Below are 21,923 nucleotides of genomic sequence, written 5' to 3'. Positions count from 1 at the left end.
AAAAAAGAGAAACAAAGTATGGAGAACACATTTGCTACCATACTTTGTTCTCTATGCCCAGAATTGTATTAATTAATCTCCCCATCATCCAGATTTCAATCAGTCTGTCTGCTCATCATCCATCCATTCATCCATCCACCTATCAATCTTTGCTTCCAGTCTGTGGTTTTTCAGGTTCCATAGTTAAAGTCTAATAACTCTCAAAACATTTGGTTAAAGGTCATAGCAAACTGTTGTATATATACTTTGCGATAAATGTTAAATTAAACAAAAATAAAGAGAGAAACACTGATTTGATGCAGATAAAAAAAGAAAAGCAATAAACTTGTCAGTTAAAACAACAACATTCGTGTGGTAGCTGGAGTCTCATACTGACTCTTTGGTGCAGGGTTTCTTTAGACAAAAAATAACTGGCTATCTTCAGCTTAATCACCAAAAGGAAACAAATCAAACAAAAAACACATGATGTAACGTTAGACATACCCTTCACTGCTCTCGCTGTGTTCCCTGGTTTATGTAAGAACTCTGCCTTCTTGCCTTCTCAAAGTTAAAGGACTTTGTCTGGAACATCTCCGTAATAAAATGGGGCTCACTATTAACACAAATATATTTGAAGATCATATAAAGCACCATAAGGACTCTGTCTGCAAAGCCTAATCAGTCTACTATATTAATCTAACTAGCCCTACTGAAAGGAACACCAGGACATTGTTTTCTACAATCGACACCATATCAATACCTCCCGGTACTCTTCCATCTTGCATGTGTTCTAGTGATTGCTGCAACAGATCCATGGACTTTTTTTATTGCTAAAATTAGAACTATCCATCAGGAGCTGTCTACTTTGCAATCCAGGTCCTCTGGTCTTCCCGCTGTTTCCCTCTACAATACCTTTCTCCAGCTTTCAGCTCCCCCTGTTTCAGAAATTAGCATACTCAACCTTAACTTCAAGTCTTACCTGTCAGCTTGATCCACTTCCTTCACATCAAGTTAATGTTTGTCTACCTTTATTTTAACAACTAAATTAATTTAGTTATCTCCCTCCACTGGTTTTGTCCCATCATCATGTAAAAGGCTGCAAAAACTGCCATTTTTAAAATAAAAACAGCTGCTTTTGGCCAATTTTTAACATTCCATTCAAATCCAAAATACTTGAAAAAAAACTGTTGCAGCTCAGATTCATATTTACCTTTTCAATAATAATCTTTTTTTAAAAACTTCAATCTTGCTTTCGTGAGCTGCACAGCAATGAGATGGATGTGGCTAAAATCACAGATGACCTCCTGATTGCTGCTGATGTGGGACTTTTATCCATACGCAGTACTCCTCGACCTCAGTGCAGCATTTGTCATCGCATCCTCTTTGACAGCTGTTTATCATCTATCTTCTTCCACTTGTTCTCATTTTCAGAAAGTCTGGTTTTCAGTTTCACTGCTATGCAGATGACACCCAGCTCTACCTCTCCAATGCCTCTAAAATTAAATTACGGTTTGGTCAGAACGTTCTCAAACTGAAATTCAAGAAAACGGACGAATGTCTTCAAGAAACAAGAGCAGTACAATTTTATATTGCACTTATTTAGCACTTAGGATTGTCATGTCCTGGATGACTGAGAATCTACAGTATTAGCTAAGGTCAAATATATTGTGAACAGTCCCCTCTACCTAGATAAGGATGTCAAAGGACCACAATGCAGCTTTGCAGTCTAGGATTTTGAAGTAAGATTTAAAACACCTCAAACAATAACCAGTGAAATTACAAGTCAAGCCTTGTGCAGAAGGAAAAAGTTTTAATGGAATAATAAATAAGATTTGCCACAGAATATGTTTTACAATTAATTGCATATTAATTGTAAAACATATTCTTGACCTTCCATTTTTCCTTTTCATTTTCCTCCCAAAAAGACAGTTAACAATACAGTGCCTTGTCTCCATTTTTACTCCGACCCACAGGTTGAACTTTAAAGTACAGCAATTGACAGAAATAACATTAATACAAGTTGATGACCACAGCAAATTCCCAGCGACTGACACAGAAAGGGAAATTGCACTGAATACAGGAGATGAGTTTAGAAAAGTGTTGGAAACCTGCTGTTAGATTTACGAGCTAGTTTAAATTTTTATGAGAATTTTGTCCTTTTGATCAACTAAGAAATACCATACCATTCAAATAGCAGCAATTTCTGAACATTTAGTATCGTCCAGGAGTTTGCCTTGTCAAAATTACAGCATGCGTTGCTGCTCAAATACCACCCCTTAGAAATCTCATGGCTAAAGTTTGGGGCTGTGTGGGAAAAAAAACAGTGATGAACTAAATTTAATCAGTCAAGCGTGTAAAATTTCACAGTATATGTTCCTCTTTGGAAGTGTTTTGGCCCGACAACTCTTCTGATGCCTGTTTAAGGTTAAGGCCTTTTCTTTCTTAGCATACACAGGTGAAATTTCACATTGCTGTTAAATAATTGTGCTAAGTTTTATGAGAACGTTATGATTCTAAAACATTTGTTTTCAAATTACATTTGCACAGAATCAGTGTACTGCACACTGGAAGCTGTAAATCTTGAAACAGAGACACTATCTTCTTGTGTTAGCCAAGGTAAAAAAAAAAAAAAAAAAAACATCCAGACAATGCTTTGAATAAAAAAGACCCAAAAGATGTGGATGCTGAAATAACCATTTTTGGATAATCAAGAACTTCAGGGTGAGAGCTTCCATCAAAAAGGCCTTGGGACATTCAAGGGTGACAATAAAATCACTGTCTGTGGAAAACAAGCATCGTTGAACACTATAATGGCCACCCTTTGGCAGCAACTATGTAAGGCTTATCACAAAGTTTAGACGTCTGTTTATGGGAATTGTTGACCATTGTTCCAGAAGAGCATTGATGAGGTCACACACTGGATAAGAAGGCCTGGGCTCCAGTCTCTGCTTTAATTCTTCAAGAAGATGAAGAGGTCAAGGCTCTGTGCAGATCAGGTATCTATAGCAAAGTTGGCCATTCATTTTCTAATGAAGCTAGCTTAGTGCAATCATATTAGGTCTGAAGCCCCCCCCCCATACTGAAGACACTTCTTCCGAAGTGTTTTCTTATGCTATTAACAGTTCATTACCTCTGGAGCTTACTTCCTGAAAAAACAAACAGACAAACAAAAAACAACAACCACACAGTATATTCCCGTCTGCACCAGACAACAGAATGTTGCTGTTGTGAAGTTTTACTTCCACAGGATAGGTATATTATGTTGTATTCTGTTTTATTTCTCGTCCTCTTCTCTTACTGGCTTCCATGTTAACAGGCTGCTGCTCTATTGCCAAGATAAAATACCAAATGCGGCGCTCTGCTTTGGGAACCATGGGAGATATCCTAAGGTTGGCTGAGAAACCAGGAAGTAAACACGGCTACACACCGAAGTAGTTCTGACCAAACCTCTAGGTTTGAAAGGAGAAAAACGTGACTCGGACATTGTTGATGGAGGGACCGATTGTTTATACGGAATGTCACTTCCATCCCAGGTGACAAATGAGAATGATTTAGGTTGATTTTCTAGTAAATGTCTTAGTTATAGCTCCTTTAAATGCTGTAAGCTGTTGTTCTCCTGGCAACTGGCAAACCCAGACACATCCATTGGATTGCTAGACGGAGAGGCATGATTCATCACTCTCCACGCATCTCCAGTCCTCCTGAGTCCAGAGGTTGCCTTCTTTACAACACTGCTTCAGACGACTTGTACTGCATTTGGTGGGGGTCATTTTTAGCCCTCTGCTCTGTACCACTTTGAGATTTCTTTGAAATCTAAAGTGCATTATAAATAAGATGTATTATTATTACCTCTGCACACTGTGGTTTGCCATCTGCTGACCTTGTATTGTGATTTCACATGGTTTACCTCTTATCAAAGTACCATTCTAGATAGAAGGTAGGCCATGTGATTTTACGTGACATCCTATCAGCACCTGTCGTACAGTGTAGGAATTTACTGGGCTCCTGAGGGGGACCCATTCTTCCACTTTTTTAGAAGTAGTATGTACTTCTAAAAAGATTTATTTTTACAACTGTGGCAATGGCAGTAAAAGGAACGTCTGAATTCAGTGGTTTGGAGTGTTGACCCAATACTTTTGGCAGTATAGTAGAGTTCTGCCTCGTGGTTTTCTCTATTTGCTGTCTGTTGGGCTTTAACATTTGAATGGAGGTTTTCCTGTTGCTATTGGTGTATATAGTCCACATGGTTACATTAATCTGGACAGAACATCTGTGGAGTGACATGGCAAATCCATGAGGGTAAACATTGGTGATGGAGTTTAGATCTCACAGTATTTGACAGTAGAGAGGATTGAATGGTATAAATTTGCTTTGAGGAGTGTGCTACATAATCTTGATGCCACCAGCACAGAGCTTGTTCAATATCAGCAGCTGTTGGATGGAAGCTCATCTGCGCACACAGCGATGTAAAGGCTACAAATCTCTATTGGTTGTAACTCTAAGGTCTCTAATTGAATGAAAGCATGAAACAGAATAAATACAGTAAAATACCCAAAATCTTTATTTTTAAAGTTGAATTTATTCAACATTTTCCAGAAAATTTTTATGGGTTGGTAATTCTGCATTAATACTTCCATCCATCCATCCATCCATCCATCCATCCATCCATCCATCCTCTAACACGCTTATCCCAGTTTGGGTCGCAAGGGGTGCTGGTGCCTATCTCCAGCTGTCAATGGGCGAGAGACGGGGTACACCCTGGACAGGTTGCCAGTCTATCGCAGGGCGTTAACACTTCCATGCTGTTGAAATATTTGTCCTTTGCTTTTCTGCTTCTACTTTCCTAACATATTCCAAGGGTGACAGTATGTAATTCAGCCTTATAATATGTCCCACCTTGTTTTGCCGTCCTCAAATTAGCGCTGTGCCAATATTGTGCTAAAGTAAGGCAGAGGGGAGGTCCCTAGTGTCAGCTTGACGTGGATGCGTGCTTCTCTGTTGTGTCTGCTTGGAGAAAGCGGCGGAAAATGTCTCTCTGCTCCATTAAGTAGAGGTCACAAGGTTGTTTTCTGCACTCCAAGTGCTTCATCATTGTGGTTTTCCTGCCAGATGAAAGGTGCTTTGAAGATCACACACACACACACGTGTCGTCAGTGTGAAGATGCCTTCTATCAGACAAAAAAAAGGGGGGAACAGTCCAAATATTAGAAGCAAGACCAGCAACCAGAAAATACTGCTTGCAACAGTTTGGAGTCTTTATTTGTGCACCCAACCACACCAGAATTGACTGAGTATCAAGCAGGTGGCAGCTTTACAACCAAATGTGCATTATTCCCTCAAACTCCGTCAGCAAATTGCGAATTAACAACTGGCAATGTCTGTTATCAGCCCACAGCCCGCTCTGTGTAAAACTGCCTCGAGGTGCTGCTTTGACGGAGGAGGCTGATTATTACCGCGAGGCTAATGTCGTCTGATAAGGCCGTGTGTGTAATTAAGCCGTTTCCGTAGTGCCTTATCTGAAGCTAGGTGGCTGCCTGGAGAGATGGAGCTGTTAGTCAAAGAGGAAGAGGAATCCTGTCTGTGGCATTTAAATGCTTGTGTTTGCTTCTAATTTTCCCCTCCTAAGCCTGTTTGTACAGTCTTACTAATACATTTCAATCATTTAGAATATTATCGGTTTTATATACAGTACATTATATTGCCTAAAGTATTTTCTCATCCATTCAAATCATTGAATTCAGAAGTTCAAGTAAGTGTGGGAGATGGATTTCTTAATGTAAAGCTAAGTATTTTTTTTTTACCATTATGACACAGTACAGTTTTTTTTTCTCCTTAACCCAGGAAGGACAGTCTGATTCCCATATCTGGTTCAGAAGTTGCTTTACACAAGTAATGGAACAGTTTTAGCCCATGTCCTGCATATGCATGTAAGTAGTGAGTCTTAAAGCCCTGACTCCAGCTTCTGTCCACATCTTGGTGCTTGTGCACCTTTTCCAACCACGTTTTTGCTTCCACTTTGCAAAGCTTGGATAATGCACTGTAAACAAACAACTTCTTTAGCAGTCACCTTTTGCTGTTTATTCTTGTGGAAGGTTTCAGTAATCTGTCAACTCAGCAGTCTGCCTTGTGATTTTGTAGGCTACAAGCAAAGCAAGACAAAAAAAGAGAGATTCAAAAAAATTACTTTTTAATCCTTGTAGCATTCACATATTCTGAGAAACTAGATTTTAGATTTTCATCGGGTTCAGGTCAGAATTATCATTGAATTTAATTAGCTGAATAAAACAACTTTCAGTGATATTAAATATTTCAATAGTCGTCTTCAATTCATTCCCTGCTTCCTCTTCTTCAAAGCACCATCAGGAACTCCAACATACTTCCTGGCCAAACTTTGCACCTCCCTCTGCATTCCCTGTTGGGAATACCAAAGCGATCTGAGGGTGCTGCACTTTTCAGATCAAGAAAATGATGTATCTCTTTGCAGGCTGAGCCCTGGAGGGCAGGTTCCCCCGATCTCAGCAGGGATCCGTGGATGACACCGTGCTCCACCCCAAACAGTTTCAAGTCTGGGGGATCTCAGGGAGACGGGAAGGAGCAAAAACCCTGAAGGGGAGATTAGAAGACAGACAGTCCATGTTTTTTTTTTTTTTTTTTTTTTTTTTGGTGAGGGGGAAGCTGTTTAAGTATAGCTCAGGAAAGCTATAGATTACCGTCTCTGTCAGCTGCGATGCCCGCTGCTGATGAGCTCCTACGCGGTATCATTTTGTATCGATTAGTGCACACACACACACACACACACACAAACACACACACACACACACACACACGCACACACACGCACACACACAAGGACCATTGCCTGGATGTCCGCTGCCTCGGGCTACTGGTCATTTAGCTGTCACCTCAAAGTGATAGCCTCGCCCGGCACAGCAGATCAATGGGAGACAGAGACCCAATAATTGGCATGGAGGCATAAAAAAAAGAGGGAAAAAAACGTGAACAAACACAACACACACACAACGAGAAAGAGTGGGCTTTGAATCAAATGGCAGGCCAAACTTTTACCTCGATAAACGTGTCAGGCACCGTGCGCTGAAATACAAGCAGCAATAATAAAGATGACTGTAAACAAAGTTGGTTAAGCCATAAAAATGAAATCAAAGGAATAGCAGAAATGATGAGACAATTTGGTTAGCTGGTTTGTTACAGGAGCGGTTTCATATTGATGTAGGAGCTGATGTGATTTTTACCTACCTGCAGGGGGGGGCGGTGATTAATTTCTCAAAGAGATTTTAATCACAAAGGTACAGCGCTGACACCCTGTAAAAAGAAACCAAGGCCTTGTTTCAGTTTATCTGAACACTTGCATTGTGCGGTATGAATAAAAAACACATGACAATCATTAAAACAGGCGGCCACTCGAATGCAAAACAACAAAAGAAGCGGAGCGTTGCTGCAGAGAAACGGATGGATATTCATCCATGACATGAATGTTTCTGACTTTCAAAATGAGTAAGCAAACTCTGCCCGTGAAAATGGCCAAAGCAAATAATCAATGTGTCATGTTGATGACAAAGGGGTTGTTTTTCCAATTTGTGGGGAACGATGATGACAATCAAAAGCACACGCTGTGCCAAGGCTATCTTGCTGTGGTGACAGGATCCAAAGAAACAGAATGAAAATAGAGTTGAAAAGCCCAGGAATCCTTAAAAATCGTCAATATTTCAGAAACAATATGTAAAACATGTAATATAATACTTTAGGAGTATACGATTAAAAATAGTTGTTTGTAGTATCTAGGTTTACTTTGTAGTACATATATCTCACACATATATCTCTTAAAACCGACTTGTTGGGGCCCAAACCATAATACCACCTCTGTCATCCTTCATTAATGTGTTTATGGTGCAATGCCATAAAAAATACTTCTAATAAGTTTCTGGCTGTTTTACTTAAAGGAAAAAGCACATTTTGAAAAGACTAAAAAAATTGTGATTTGAAGAACTAATGGTATCTTTTCAGATGGAATATGGTATGACGTCACATACCATCTCTCTGTGTTGTTCTCCAGTCTCTTCTTTAGAAGCTGGGCCGGATGTACATGCATGTACATCCATGTGAATTGCTGCTACTAAGAGCTTAGCCCCCACCTGCCCACAAAATGCCACCGTCAGAGCAGTGTAGCGTATGAGAAAAATGGTGGAAAGTTTGTCCAGCAGATCAAAACGCTCTCTTGCTAACAGCATTCTAAAGTTATGAGTTACTTACTTCTTCACTATATATATAATCCTAAGAAATCCATGTCTTCTTTACAAAGTAAGAATGTGTGTTGCCCATTCACTTGTTCTCACTGGCTCTTTTGGTTCGCTTTTCAATAATCTGTCCAATTCAGTCTGCACTTTTGGTCGGAGTGTATATGGAACTGGTCTAGCTTCTAGACCCCTTGGTTTACTTCCTGGCTTGATTATTTGTGGAACAGTAATATCTTTCATGCTTCCTAGCTCTCTGTCAAAGATCTTTAAGAGCTTCTTTAAAATCTCCTGTAACAGGGTATGTCTGTGTGGCTGAACATAAAAACATCCTGTCATTTCATTCTCAGTTGTTCTAGCTGCTCATGAGCAGAGCTGGACGATTTACTTTAACTGTGTAAAGTGGAAGCCTGGTAGTCTGCTGGCTGTGTTCAGCTGTCACATCTACCACTCCTAAGACTGGAACAGCTTCCCCAGTGTATGTTCATAACCGTAACTTTGTCATTTAAAGCATTAAGTGCTGCAGCTTCTCCCTGTACACTGCTTCTCAAACCATGGAAATACATGTTGCATCTGGACAGTTTCACTCTCCAACAGTACGGTAATCCACTATCCATATTGGTCATCCCTCACTGATAAAACATACACCATGACCTCATCAGACTTGCTGCAGTGTTTAACTTGGTTGTGCTCCGTCTTGTTTACATGCTTCTTTTTGGGGTTGTTTGTTAGTAAAGAAAATCTAACCATTTTCTATACAGGGACCCATTTTCCTATTTTATTGTTTTGCAGGCATGTTCAACATGGCCTGTTTTACCACATGCTCTGCAGTCTAAATCTTTAAACCAGCACTCCACTTCATCATGTCCTGTTTTGCTTCAAATATTGTATGGCTTATTAGATGCTGCTTTGTATCTGGACTTAGAAGACACCCAATACACTAATGTGGATGCATTTTGTTGCTGTCCTCTAAATGCATCCAAATTTAACAATGAATATGCAGCAATCTCCATTAATATGCTTATTGTTCTGGCATTTTTCAGAGTCAAATGTGCTTCAGAAAGTATTCTCTTCTGGGTGGCCTTACAATGAGTTCCACACATGAATCTATCTCAGATGGTATCATTGAGTACATGTTTAAATTTACGGTGCACTGAAAGTCTTTTTAGTGCAGTGACAGATTGAGAAACAGATTCTCCCTGTTCTTGGTTTCTTTTATGGAATTAAAACTGCTCAGCAATGATCAGTGGCTTTGGAGAATACTGCTCTTGCAGTATTCTGACTATGTCATCAGAAGATTTATATCCTAGCTTCTCTGGTGGCACAGGACTATACAGCAGTTGGAATGTTTTTCTCCCCATTACACTCAAGAAGGTTGGTAAAACAATGGGTTCACTACTCTTGTTAGCAACTACAAAATACTCAAAACTTTCAGTGTAGGCGCATCATTGATCAATATTATTGTCATTCTTATTCTGTGCATGTGTGAAGTCTTTTTCACAGAGACTTTGCAGATCTTATACAAGTCTTTTGTGGACAGTGTGATCTCCTCTGCCATCATCTGTTAAATACTTTTTAACTGAAATTAATTTTATATGAATCTGGTTTACACAGGCGTGATTTTTCTCGTATTTGGCAAATATTATCTCTATGCTCAAATAATCACATGTGATGACATAAGAGAACAATAAGTGTGTCCTTTTCAGTAGTAATGCACTAAGTGAGCACTAAAGTAATCACATTCATCTTTCCCTTTTCCACAAAAGTACAACATCTCTACTTCCACGTCTACATGGTTGGAATTGAGGCACAGTCAACTGGGTCCACTCTTCGCGCTCAATGCGTTTTCTTGATGCAGGGGATACAAATTATATCAGTGATAAATATACTTTGGCATGACACCTGTCATTCATTAAATAAATGAAGCATTAATTTATTTAATTCTTGAGCCTACAGAAAAAACTCTGCTAACATCCACGTAGCTCACAGTAGAGACTCATTACTCCTGACTATGTGGGATCCTTTAATGCTGCCATTGTCAGAAATTGGGTGTGTTTGAGAAAACTCAGATACGTTTGCCTGCTTGCAAAGCGGGACAGACATTTTGCTTTTTTAAAGTCAACTCTCCGCACTTTCTCTCCCCTGGGGCAGTGTGTCTTCACCTGTGTGCGAGGGCACCTTGACTAAGAATTACTGCTGCCAACCTAGCAACTTTAAATACCCCGTTTACACTACCCTTTTTTAACCGAGCTGAGACCAGTCCGAGCTCGGTAACTGAGATAACTATCGAGTGTAAATGGAACGCAAACTGAACTGAACCGACCCATACACAACCGGACCGCGCCAAATGCAGCCCAGTTCCAGGTGTGAGCTCGGCCTGTTTTTTTCTGGCCCGGTTATCTGATAACGAAGAGCGCATGTGCATCTCTGTGCGGTCCGCTGACATTTCATCCATCCATAAAAATATTAGCTTCCCTACCGTGACACACGATTTCCAGAGATGATTCTGCTTAGCAGTGTGATGAACCTCAGCGTCTGTCGTTGTTTCCTGCGTCTGTAAATCCTTATTAGACGTTGATTTGTCTTATCCACTTCCCAAAAGCCGACTTCGTCAAGTAAATTCAACAAAAGTTGCCGTCTTCGCCTGACCCTCCGCAAACAACGACGTATCACCAAGCTTAACTGCCTGAATGTTACGGGCGCCGCCATTTTGATTTGCTTGGTCCCTCCTTCAATCCCAGAGAGTAGTAGTACTGCAGATCGTCACTAGGAGGTGAGGAAACCAAGGAACCGAGATAGCCTGGTGTGTAAACGGTCGTCAGAACCAAGCTCGGCTTGGTTAACTGATCCAAGCTCGGACCAAGCTCGGCATGGATTGGTTTAACAAGGGTAGTGTAAATGGGGCTTTTGTCACTATATTTACTTTTCAGACCGCTCTAGTGACTTTTCTTCTTCAAACAAGCGACTAGTGACAAATCTAGTGTCTATTGTGTGTATTATTTGAGTGTTCAGCTACTTTCCACCAGGCAAAACCGCTCCTGCTTCTTCCTGATGGATGGTTTTTAATTGTGAACGACAATCTTGAAGTCTAAGCAGAGATTTTTAATTCACCCGGCTCTGACCGGGCCATTCAAACACAAATAATAGTTTCAGTTTGAACGAGTGTAGTGTAGCTTTAGCTGAATGTTTTGTCTCACTGTCCTTTCCTGCTGCTGAAAAACATCCCAGCAGCATGATGCTGCTACCACCGTGGTTCATTGTTGGGATGGTGTTCTTGGGGTGATGGGATGTGTTGGGTTTGCACCATAAAGTATTTTCCTCGGTGGCCAGTAATAAAAATTTTAGTCTCTTCTGACCAGAGCACTCTCCTCCACACCTCTGGGAAGTCACCCCTGTGTCTTTTGGCAAACTAAAAACGTGTATTCTTATTTCTAACACTAAGTGATGGATTTTTTTCTGGCCACTTTTCCATAAAGCCCAGCTCTATGGAGTGCACATCTTATTGTGGTCCTATGGGCACATGCTCCAGTCTCTGCTACGGACCTGCAGCTACTTCAGAGTTACCTCTGGTCTCCTAGCTGCCTCCCTGATCAATGCCCTCCTGGTTCAGTCTCTGAGTTTTGGTGGCCGACCATCTCCTAGCAGGTTTGTTGTTGTATGATTTGTTTCCATTTCGAAGATCATGGATTTGACGTCATCCTGGGGCAACATCTAAGATTTAGTTATTTTATTCATAAACCCAATTTTACTTGTACTGCTCAACAACTTTGTCACTGTCTTGAGTTTCTTGGTGTTCATGGTGTGATGCCTCTTGCTTAGTGGTGCTGCAGCCTCTGAGGCCTTTCAGAAAAAGTTCATTTATACTGATCATGCCACTCTTAGATTGCACACAAGGGTACCTCGTTTCACTAATTATGTGGTTTTTGAAGGTATTTAATTGCATCAGAACCTGCTAGCAGCTTCATAGCAAAGAGGGTGGATATATATGCATATGCCATTTTTTTTCTTTTTTTTTTATTCTTTCCATACACATTTTTGTAGTATTTGATTTAATACCCTGATTTGGCATTAAGGACATACTGGATATGACATATCGTTATATAGGTTGTAAACATTTTCCTGAACAGGCAAGCAGAACCCTACAGTATTTAATCCGGAATTATGCAAACCAACTCCTGGGAATCATAACTCATCTGTTAAAAGATGTGACAGCATCCCACCCTAGACTCCACATTGGACAATAGTGCTGCATCACCCCCTACAGCTCAGGGGCCTCTTAAAAGTCTTGCCCTTTTCAACCCTGCTACCATGAGCACCGAATATTATTCATAGCACCTTGTCTCCATCATGGCATCTGTGAAAACCAAACACGATCATCCTAAAATTAATGAGCCATATCCTCCCCATTACATTTAGCTGTTTAGTGGTGTTTTGGGCCTTCCTTTAGGGCATATGCATGCTCCTCTGTTCCTATTTATAACCCAGGCTTTTTATTAGCGACGTGGTGGGGTGCTAACAGTTCGGAGGCAGGATGAGCTTTGGTGATGGCAGGCGGGTCGGCGTGGGCCAAATGTGAAGGGAGGAGATGGGAAGAGACAATCAGCAAGGGCCCATTAGAAGAGGGAGGTGAAGATAAGATGGAGAAGTGAAGAGATTCAAACTGAACAGGTTGAAGTGAATCAGGTTTGCAACACAGACTGTAATAATAATAATAATAATAATAATAATAATAATAATAATAATAATAAATGTTTAGCACATTTGCTGCTTTAAAAGCCTTTCAAACCGGAGGTGTGTTCTAAATGTTTAAGTCAGGATCTGTGTTTTAACATTAGCTAATCTAAATTCTTATTTTTATGTGTCAGGTACTTGCATTTTATTCTTAGTTGTATATGGATTTTGGATCAAAGATAATCCAAATCACAAGATCTAAAAAAAACATATTTTTTTAGCTTTTGGAGATTTGTATTTATGTATCAGAGCTTAGATAACACATATAGTGCGTGCATTCCACCAAGCAAATCAGACTTGTGTCTTCTAAAAGCTGGGCTCCAGTTCCTTGAAAGTATGCTTTATGTTGCTGAATAGGGTTACAGCTCAAAACCATCATGGCACAGGGTTCCTATGAATTCTGTATAAGTCTGGAATTTAACTCTAGTATTTTGCAGGTCTGGGTAAGTATGGATAAAGCAGAGTATGAAAATAGAGGTCTTTGGACCACTGTGACAGTCCTTTTTTCCCCCAAAGCCCATGATGGACACGCTAGCTTCCGTCTTTATTTCCTGTCCTGTTGTCTAAATGTTGTGCTTCATTTGTTCTCTTCTGGCTTGTGTTCTTCCTTCCTTCTCTGTGGCTTTCCTTTCTTCATCATCATTCCTCCCTTCTGTTCTGGATCAATCCAAACAGTCCAAAAAACATAAACAAAAACCCAAATCATGACACATTTCTTGCCTTTGTCCTTCCTTGCTCGTGGCCTTCTTTACTCCAATGTGCCCTATGTGCCTATTTCCTTTATGTAATTATAGTTCTTCCCTTCATATGCCTTTTCTCTCTCTCTCCTTCCTTTCTTTCATCTCTGTGTTCTCCCTTTATTGTGTCCTTCTCTTCATCATTTCTCCCCCTCTAGTGTTCCTTTATTATTTAATTATTTCCATTCTTTGTTGTATCCTTCCTTCATTAAGTCATTTCCTGTCTTTCTTTCATCCTTGTGTACTTTTTAAATCCAGGTGTGTTTCTACCTGGTCTTTCTGTCTCTCTGTGCAGTTCTCTAAACTTAGAAAACATAAATTGACTATACTAACAAGTACAATAAAATTCATTACCCATTATAAGCCTCCACCTAATTTAGTTAGAACCTTTTACCCAGTCACACGAGGCAAAATCTGACATAGCTGGAAAAACTGGCTGTGATGCTTGAAAAGCTCAACATGGGTGTAATGCATCCAACACGATATGCTTTTTTATACTGCTGCTTTTTTTCTCAGTGACACTTGAAGATGTCACAGTTAGGACGCCATGATGGCAAACAGAGATTAAATAATCATTGTCATTTAGCCACTTCAGGTTCAGGCAGCAGGTGACTCAAATATCACAATGCTTACTCAGAAAACAATAATTGAGTCATTGCTAAGGTTTCTATTAACACTTCTGTTTTAATTTCCTTCTCTGAAAAGTCCAAAGAAATTACTACTTATTCTTGAGAGGTTCTCATAATAATGAAGTCTCAGTAAGAGGGATTAAATTAATTCTATCTTACTACGAAATAAAAAAGGGTAAGTACCCCAGAGGACTAGTCCGGTGATAACACATTATGCTGTAAGGTAAATGTCATACTTAAAGGAGGATTTGTCCTTGAAATGCAGATACTAGTGAATTTTAAACTATTTCCTAAACATGTATTTTGCTTTTGCAAAAATAATAGTCTTTACAAGTGCTAGTACATGGAGAAGTTTTTTGTCATCTACCTAGAACCAAAAGAAGAGATAAGACAATTTGAAGAAAAGCAGTCCCCCTGCATGATTATGCCACCATCGAGTTTTGCTGTAGCTATGGTTTTATTCTGGTGATGCAGTGTTTCTGTTCCAGACATAGCAGTCGGAAATTAAGGCCCAAAAGTTTGGTTTCATCAGATGTATATCCCCGAAAAGATTTAGGGAGATTTTTGCCACCTCTGCGTGTTTCATTTGAAAGAAACAGTTTCTTCAACACTACTCATTGTTGAAGCCTTTTGGAGAATACAGGAGGTTGTTGGAAACAATCAGAACTCATCAGAACATTTCTGCTACTCCTTCTTCACCTGCATGCCTAGAACCAGTTGGTGCATGGCTGTATTTTTCTCTACCTACTTTCCAAAGTCGCAACTGTGAATAAAATTAAGGCCACTTGTGCCACAGAAAAAACTGCTTTAACAGCATATTTGAGGATATGCATGAATATATTGACGCTTTATTCGTTTTACAGAATGGTGAAAGACTCAATGCAGGTCCACAGAGGCATCAAGAAGAATCTTTCTTTACGTATTTCCAGGCATCCTATGAGTTAAGATTTCCTCTGCATAAATTAGGTCTTCAATGCTTTTGTTGGCATCCAAGCTGGTATTTTCTACTAAAGAATTGTTTTCTCAATATTTAAAGAGACTAAAATCATACAATACTGTCCAGTTGAGATCTAAAGCCAGGGGTTTTGACATGAGCTAGTGCTGTCATGATTGTCAATATTGTGACATAAATTATTCATCAATCTCACCCCATAATGGTGATCCCCTTCTCTTTGCTGGAGGATACAAGGCTGTTGTATTGGCCACTGGATTTGTCTCAGCTTATCTTGGCCGCCATGAAGGACTCATCTCAAAAGCCCTTTAGGAAATGGACCCAAGCTTTGTGCAGCGCCAACTGCTGCTGGCTCTCCTGATCGGCATTTATCCAAAATGGACTTAATCCATGAACATTCCTTTATCTTAGCTATTGTGCCACATTTTTGGCACTTGATTATTTGCCTACACACAGAGAGATGCCCACTTGACGCCATCAGACCAGCGAGAAGACATGTTTATGCATGTGCGTAGGTGTTCGCACAAACACGCAGACAAGAGCTACATAATTGCACAGGGAGTGTGGTAATTACTCACACATTCACTAGTACTTGCCAAATTATGGGCATACACAGTCAAACTTGCATAATTGCGGCCACGTACAGCAAACCGTACCCTCATCACTGCCCACCGGGTGCACAGGAACTGCTGATCAGCTGGATGACCTTCTCTCCAACAATGTGAAAGCCACCACCTGGGGGAGGGAGCAAGGAAGGAAGGAAGGAAGGGCCTTGATGGAGTGACAAGGAGAAAGAGAGAACAGACAGAAGGTAGAAAAGGGTGAAGATAAGCTTGTCATACTTGCCACCTACTCACCTAGATTCTCTTTTATCCTCCTTACCTTGTCACCATCCCTCATTCTGCATGCATGCCGGGTTTGTAAGTACAGTGCTCGCCTGAATGTAAGCACACTGTGTCACACATGACATCCTAGCCCATCACCGTGGGTCGCAACCTAACATTTAGCGTGCACAAACGCGAGGCCCCATGGTTTGCCTGCTGACAGGATCCCGTTACGCCAAATGTCACGGTTCCAAAACGGATTCGCCCCCAATGGTGAAAATGAAGTCAAGACCTCCCCTAACTCTCTCTTCCCCTCTCCCTGCCTATCTCAACATGTCTTTTCTTCACTCCTCCTTTTTCTTCATCGTCGCTCCACACTGTCTCTCGGTTACCTGCCTCTATGCTTTTCTTAATGCACGCACAGGTTGGTTTTGCAGTCCTTAGCAGTTTGCTGAATAAAGTCCTCTTCCACTTGCTGGATTTTGAAGATAATTGGTCCTCACCTGAGGTAGAAGAGGAGATGACAATGGAGGAGGAAAGAGGAAAAGGCAGAGTTCAGGAAATAGATCTGGGTTGAGTTTAATATTGCAAACCGAGCAGATTAAAAGCTAAAACAGCAGTATATTTGCCTCATATTTCCACAACACCAGTCCTTAATTTAGGTCTGAAAGTAGGCATAAAAGAAGAATAGTCCCTCTTAATTTATTGGCATTGCATTGTCTTGAAGCAACAAAGACAGTTCGGTGAAGGGAAGAAGAAAGATGTAGGCGTAGAGTGTAGGTAGGAGACACAGCACATTATCTTCACTTCTCACTGTAGATGTGTCCTGAACAGCTTTTTAATTTGAAGCCCTGTTTTGTTCCTGAAAAGAAATAGCTTCGAGCAGAAACTGCGCTCCCTCAGCAACAGACACCCCTCCTATTTTTAGAAGGTGCAAACAAGGAAAGAGACGAGCACGGAGTCGGATACTAAATGCCTCTGATGTGTTCAGTCTGTGCAGCCTTATTCCTGAAAACGGGATCAGCTACTAGAGTCTGTCAGGGCCTATTTACACAGAAATGGAGAGGCGAGTTGCACGCACCCAGCGGAGCCGCTAGCCTCCATCTCACCTGTCAGAATGGGTTAACGGGTACAAGTGAAACACAACCATCCCTGGGATCAAACCGCCGCCGTTACCGTTTAAGCATAATAGCTTCATCCTTGGACACTGAGCGTCTCGCTCCCGCACCAGACCCTCGCTGCTTAGAATGTTGCCAGCTTTTTGTAAAGTAATAGACTTCTCAGGATGCCAGTTCACAGGAATAGGGGATGCAAGTCTTTTATTTGCTCTCCTTAGGGAGAGGTGTTTGTAATAGGGATGAAGCAGACCGTAACTACAGCTGAATAAATCTCCCTATCTTTACCCTGGGGAAGCTGATTCTTCAAAGCTCCATAAAATGTTGCTCGGTGGGAGTTTTGCAGAGTTTAGGACTTCTTGCCCTGGTGCCCACTCTTCTCTGCAGCAGTTGCAATCAATCAGGGTTTAATCAGCAGACTTGCTGGAGTTTTCAGGTAATCATGGCTGTCATAGTGACTGTCTGTGCATGTGACAGCTGTGCAGCGCAGCAGGGCATCATGCAGGTTTTTTTTTCTATGTTGAAGCATAACGGATGATCTGATGGCTGTTGAAACAGCTAAGTGGGATGTGAGAGTGAAGATGGACATGCTTGAAACTTGCCTGATATGAAAGTGATTTTTATTTTCTCTGCTGCAGACCTGCCTGGAGTTGGAACGTTACCTGCAGACAGAGCCCAAGCGTCTCTCAGAGCTTTTTGACCAAGACCTTGACGGCCTTCTTACTCCGGCCTACTTGAAAGAAGATGGCGAGGAAGACCTTACAGAGGCCCTGCTCCCCAGCCTGCCGAGCCTCCCTGAACCTCCAAGCCCACTACCAGTGACCCTGTGTCCAATCAGACAGAACTTAACTGCAACAAAAGACCTCAAGCCTAAAGGGCAGGGGCCAGAAAACTCAGAAGCAACGGAAGGGGTGCACCAGGCCCAGCTAAGTGCCGTCACCTCTCTAACTCCCCCGTCTTCTCCCGAGCTGGGCCGGCACCTCGTCAAACCCAGCCAGACGCTGACCGCCTCCGCCGACGGGACACTCACCTTGAAGCTTGTGGCCAGGAAGGTGGGGCTCAGCGCAGCCCGTGTAGTGGCGGGACACACGCTTCCAGTGCAGGTGAAGGACGAAGAGGAAGGGGCGGCGTGCCTGATCGGAGTCGGCGAGCTGCCAGAGAACAAGAAGAGAATCCACCGCTGCCAGTTCAACGGCTGCAGAAAGGTGTACACCAAGAGCTCCCACCTTAAGGCCCACCAGAGGACACATACAGGTGAGAGAAAGTGCTGTGATGTTTGTTGTTCCTCACTACTTTGGTCAATCTTTAATGAGTATTTTTTTCCCAAGGCCCCCAAGGTAAGGAGGATTTTGTTCTTCAAGGCAGAGATTAATTTCCATTAAGTCCATCTTTTCAGCACATAGGTGTCAATGTCAATGGGTTTGCAAGGTCTTGAATGATTTTACCTGCAGTATTTGAATTTAAATTGTAGCTGTATTTTGTTGATCATTGATTTCATACATGATTTTTTTTCTGCTTCTCTTCATGTTATACATTTCATGATTTGTACCTTGTGAGTTTTAAAATATATTTTTGATGTGATTTCTTGTTCTTCCTTTGTTTCTTTTAGCCATGCTACCTTTGTAGCAGTTGTAAGAGACCTAATTATATTTATATATTAAACAGATGATCAGCCTCATATAGCTTTCACCACCTCAGTATCAAATTTTTCAAAAATCAGCCTTAAGGACTCAAGTCTTGATGAGGGAGCTTTAAATCATAATCTGCACTTTGTTTTACACCAGCCCCACCCTGAGTGGGTCTGAGAAAAATGCACAGTTCCAGGTAAAGTAAAGTTCAGTAAATTCGAGCAAACTCCATGTTTGTTAGTGATGGTAGGGTAGAACAGAAACAGCTTTCACCTGGCATGCCTCCCAAACAACTGGTTGGCATGTCCATAGAGTTTAATGGTTGCTATGGAGACTTGTGTCACCATCCTGCTCACTGAACATGGTGGGACTAGAATCCTTGCCCAGCGTTGTTCATCATAATTTTAGTTGTTTTAAACTTTTTTTATTGCCCCAAACAGATGTGGCCACCTTTGGGAAAGTGCCTAAAATCTTGTGTTCATCGTCTGATTAATTAAAAGACAAATGCATATCTCCCTTGCGTTACTTCCATGTTCTCTCGTCTTTCCCATGTTGAAGAGTGGGTCAGAGAAATGGAATTTAATAGGAGCATCTTAAGTGCTAAAAAAGGTTCTATCTAGGATCTGTTTCAGTTTGGATTTTTCTCTTTTAGACGTTTTCTTTTCTAAATGTCTCAGTGTGACATTCTGTCACTGTAATAAAAAATTAATTCTGTTTGAAGGTTTTATGTATTTTTCTCTTTTTTCCAACCTTGGATACCAGTAACTGTTGAGGATCCTCTGTGTAATAAAGCAGCACACTATTTGCACCATAGAAAAAAAATGCAATGAAAGATAAAAACGTGAATGACTTTTGCGGGACCTTCCTCCTTTAATGCCTTCCAAGTAAATCTTCATGCCATACTGGGGCAGGTCCTCCATGTCAAGGTTCCTCACAAGAAAAAAGGAGGGGGGGGGGGCTCAGAAGCTATAACTCTCCCGCTCTTCCATCTCAATCCCGAACCACTCAGACCTCTGTCAGGAAGCTGTCCTCCAACTGAGTAACTGCACAGTGATGGATGGATTGACCTGGATAGGCTGCCATTTCCCTGCTTTATTCCAGGCACCTGTCCTCCGTTTGTTCTCTAGGTCCGAGCTGCAGCTTCCCCTTTGGCGATTGGAGAACATCTGAAGAACAGATTATTTTTAAGACCAAGAGAATGTGTTAGAATGAACCAGAAGGATAACTATCGAGGTTGCTAGTATTAATTAGCAGGGTTTTTGCAAAGCAGCTGTTTCACACTAAACACGACTGCGTTTTTTTTTTTTTTTTTGTAATTATTTTGAGCTCTTGAGACTCTCCTCTAACTCTGGTGCTGAGGTGAGAGCTGTGTATTTCAGATTCTATTAGAAATAATTGCGATTAGCAGTTCTGGTCTCAAACCTCTTTTAAGGAAGGCGTACAGGGGGTATAATTGAATGATTAGACATTTACCACATATAGCTGTTTCTTTTAACCAGATGGATACAGAAACCAATGTCCATCACACTAAATACACTTAGAGCTGCTCAAACTAGATTTCTTTGCTCTCTGCTGTCTATACGGATCCACTTCTCTGCTGACGGATCACCAAGGCTGCCCCAAACCAAGATGCCACATGTGTGCACTTCTATTTTCATGGGTGTGAGTAAAAAACAAAACCCCCAAAGAATCAACTTGTCAACCTTTGCATGCTGGGAATACTAGAAACAAGATGCACGTGTGATCACACCCTCGGTGGTGTGCCGGCATCGGCTTGACTGCAGCAAAAGACCACAGACGTGCCATCATTGATTTCTCCCAGTGTGACATGTCTACAGCTGCTGGGATTACCCATCATGCCAGCTAGGACAACGATGGGAGAGTCCCAAACTCATTCAAACAAGAAAGATAGACTTGAAGTCTTAATACAGTCAAACCGAATGCCAATGAAACTTAAATTCACAACTTTTCTAGACTCAACTTTTAGGTGTTAGCTTTTCCTATTTATCCTTTATATGTTTTCAAAGCCAACCTAAGGCCCGAGCGAGGTGAGTCACCCAAACCAGCAGACGCCCCAAACCCCACCCCCATACGGCACCTTCATTTCCACGCATATTGCAGACCAGACAATGTCTGACCAGAAATTTTTTTTTCCCAGAATGAGCCCATCTTAAAAATATTTTAAATGTTTTATAATTGGTTTAAACTAAGAATTTGCTAGGGTTAATATTTAAATAGCTTGTCAAGTCCTTAAAAACTATGGAGGAGCTACAGAGACCCACAATGTTGTCGGGATAATCTGTTTTCCAGGCATTTTAGTCCTGCAGCAAACATTTTTAGGCATGTGCTTTAATTAACTGAGAATAAAATGGAGCTTTCTTGCCTTCATGCAAATGTCTGTTGGAAAATCAACACTACACACTACTCTGGACACCATTCCATCAATAAAGCATGGCAGAAGCAGCGTCATGCTATAAGGGATGCTTTTTTCCTGTGATCACGGAAGAAAGCCTGTTGGTGCCTGCAGATTACTTAAAGCGGTAGTCAATGTTCACCTTCCAGCCGGACAACCCCTCTAAACAGTGTATAGGATTTACGCTAGGCTAGTTGCACCTATATAGAAATATTGATAATTTAGTCTAAGTTTGAGTGAACCTGAGTGCTGCAGTTTCAAGCAAGAACCATTATTCTTCCTATATTCTTCATCTTGATTCCTCTCTAACGCCCTTCTTATTCACTCCCGAAAGCGAATGACGCTACCAGAGTCAGTGGCTTACATGTTATTCCTATGTAGAGGCACGTTCAGGAGCGAAGCGATGTGAAGCACACATTTATAGCAATGCAAATGCCGTGACTTGGGTGTATAGAGTGAAGCGAAACCCACGGTGGATGCAAAGTGAATTAAAAAAAATCTGAATTTTTCTGTCAATTCCCGTCTCGTTGTGACAAAGGGTTAAGGAACACTGCAGAGACAAAGCTTCTTTTCATCAATGATGAAGTAGGCAATGCCTTTTAGAGGTTTTTGGGCTTCATCCTCCGTTGATCCTCTTCTGCAGCGGAATAACAGTTTCGTGTCCTG

At 41.2% G+C, this 21,923-nt stretch overlaps 1 protein-coding gene and 1 long non-coding RNA gene across 3 annotated transcripts in view; one reads left to right on the top strand and one right to left on the bottom strand.

The window, feature by feature from the left end:
* klf7a (Kruppel-like factor 7a) overlaps positions 1–21,923 on the top strand; it is a 62,668-nt gene that overhangs the window by 20,172 nt on the left and 20,573 nt on the right. The window contains exon 2 of the mRNA XM_012869535.3: positions 17,855–18,470. Within this exon, the coding sequence (XP_012724989.1) occupies positions 17,855–18,470 (616 nt within the window). The remainder of the gene's footprint in view (positions 1–17,854; positions 18,471–21,923) is intronic.
* LOC110368952 lies at positions 6,150–17,826 on the bottom strand. 2 transcript variants are annotated; one of them, XR_002428564.2, is made up of 5 exons: positions 16,160–17,826; positions 15,922–16,048; positions 7,234–7,299; positions 6,690–7,071; positions 6,150–6,582 (listed from the first exon to the last, which is right to left on the bottom strand). It is a non-coding gene; the product is annotated as an uncharacterized LOC110368952 (long non-coding RNA). The 2 variants fall into 2 exon arrangements; XR_002428563.2 differs by having other exon boundaries at positions 15,934–16,048; positions 16,160–17,046.

Source organism: Fundulus heteroclitus, chromosome 24, assembly GCF_011125445.2.
Source record: "Fundulus heteroclitus isolate FHET01 chromosome 24, MU-UCD_Fhet_4.1, whole genome shotgun sequence".
Classification (NCBI taxonomy): Eukaryota; Metazoa; Chordata; class Actinopteri; order Cyprinodontiformes; family Fundulidae; genus Fundulus; species Fundulus heteroclitus.
Note: the sequence above shows the minus strand (reverse complement) of the source record. Positions and strands in the feature narration are given on the sequence as shown.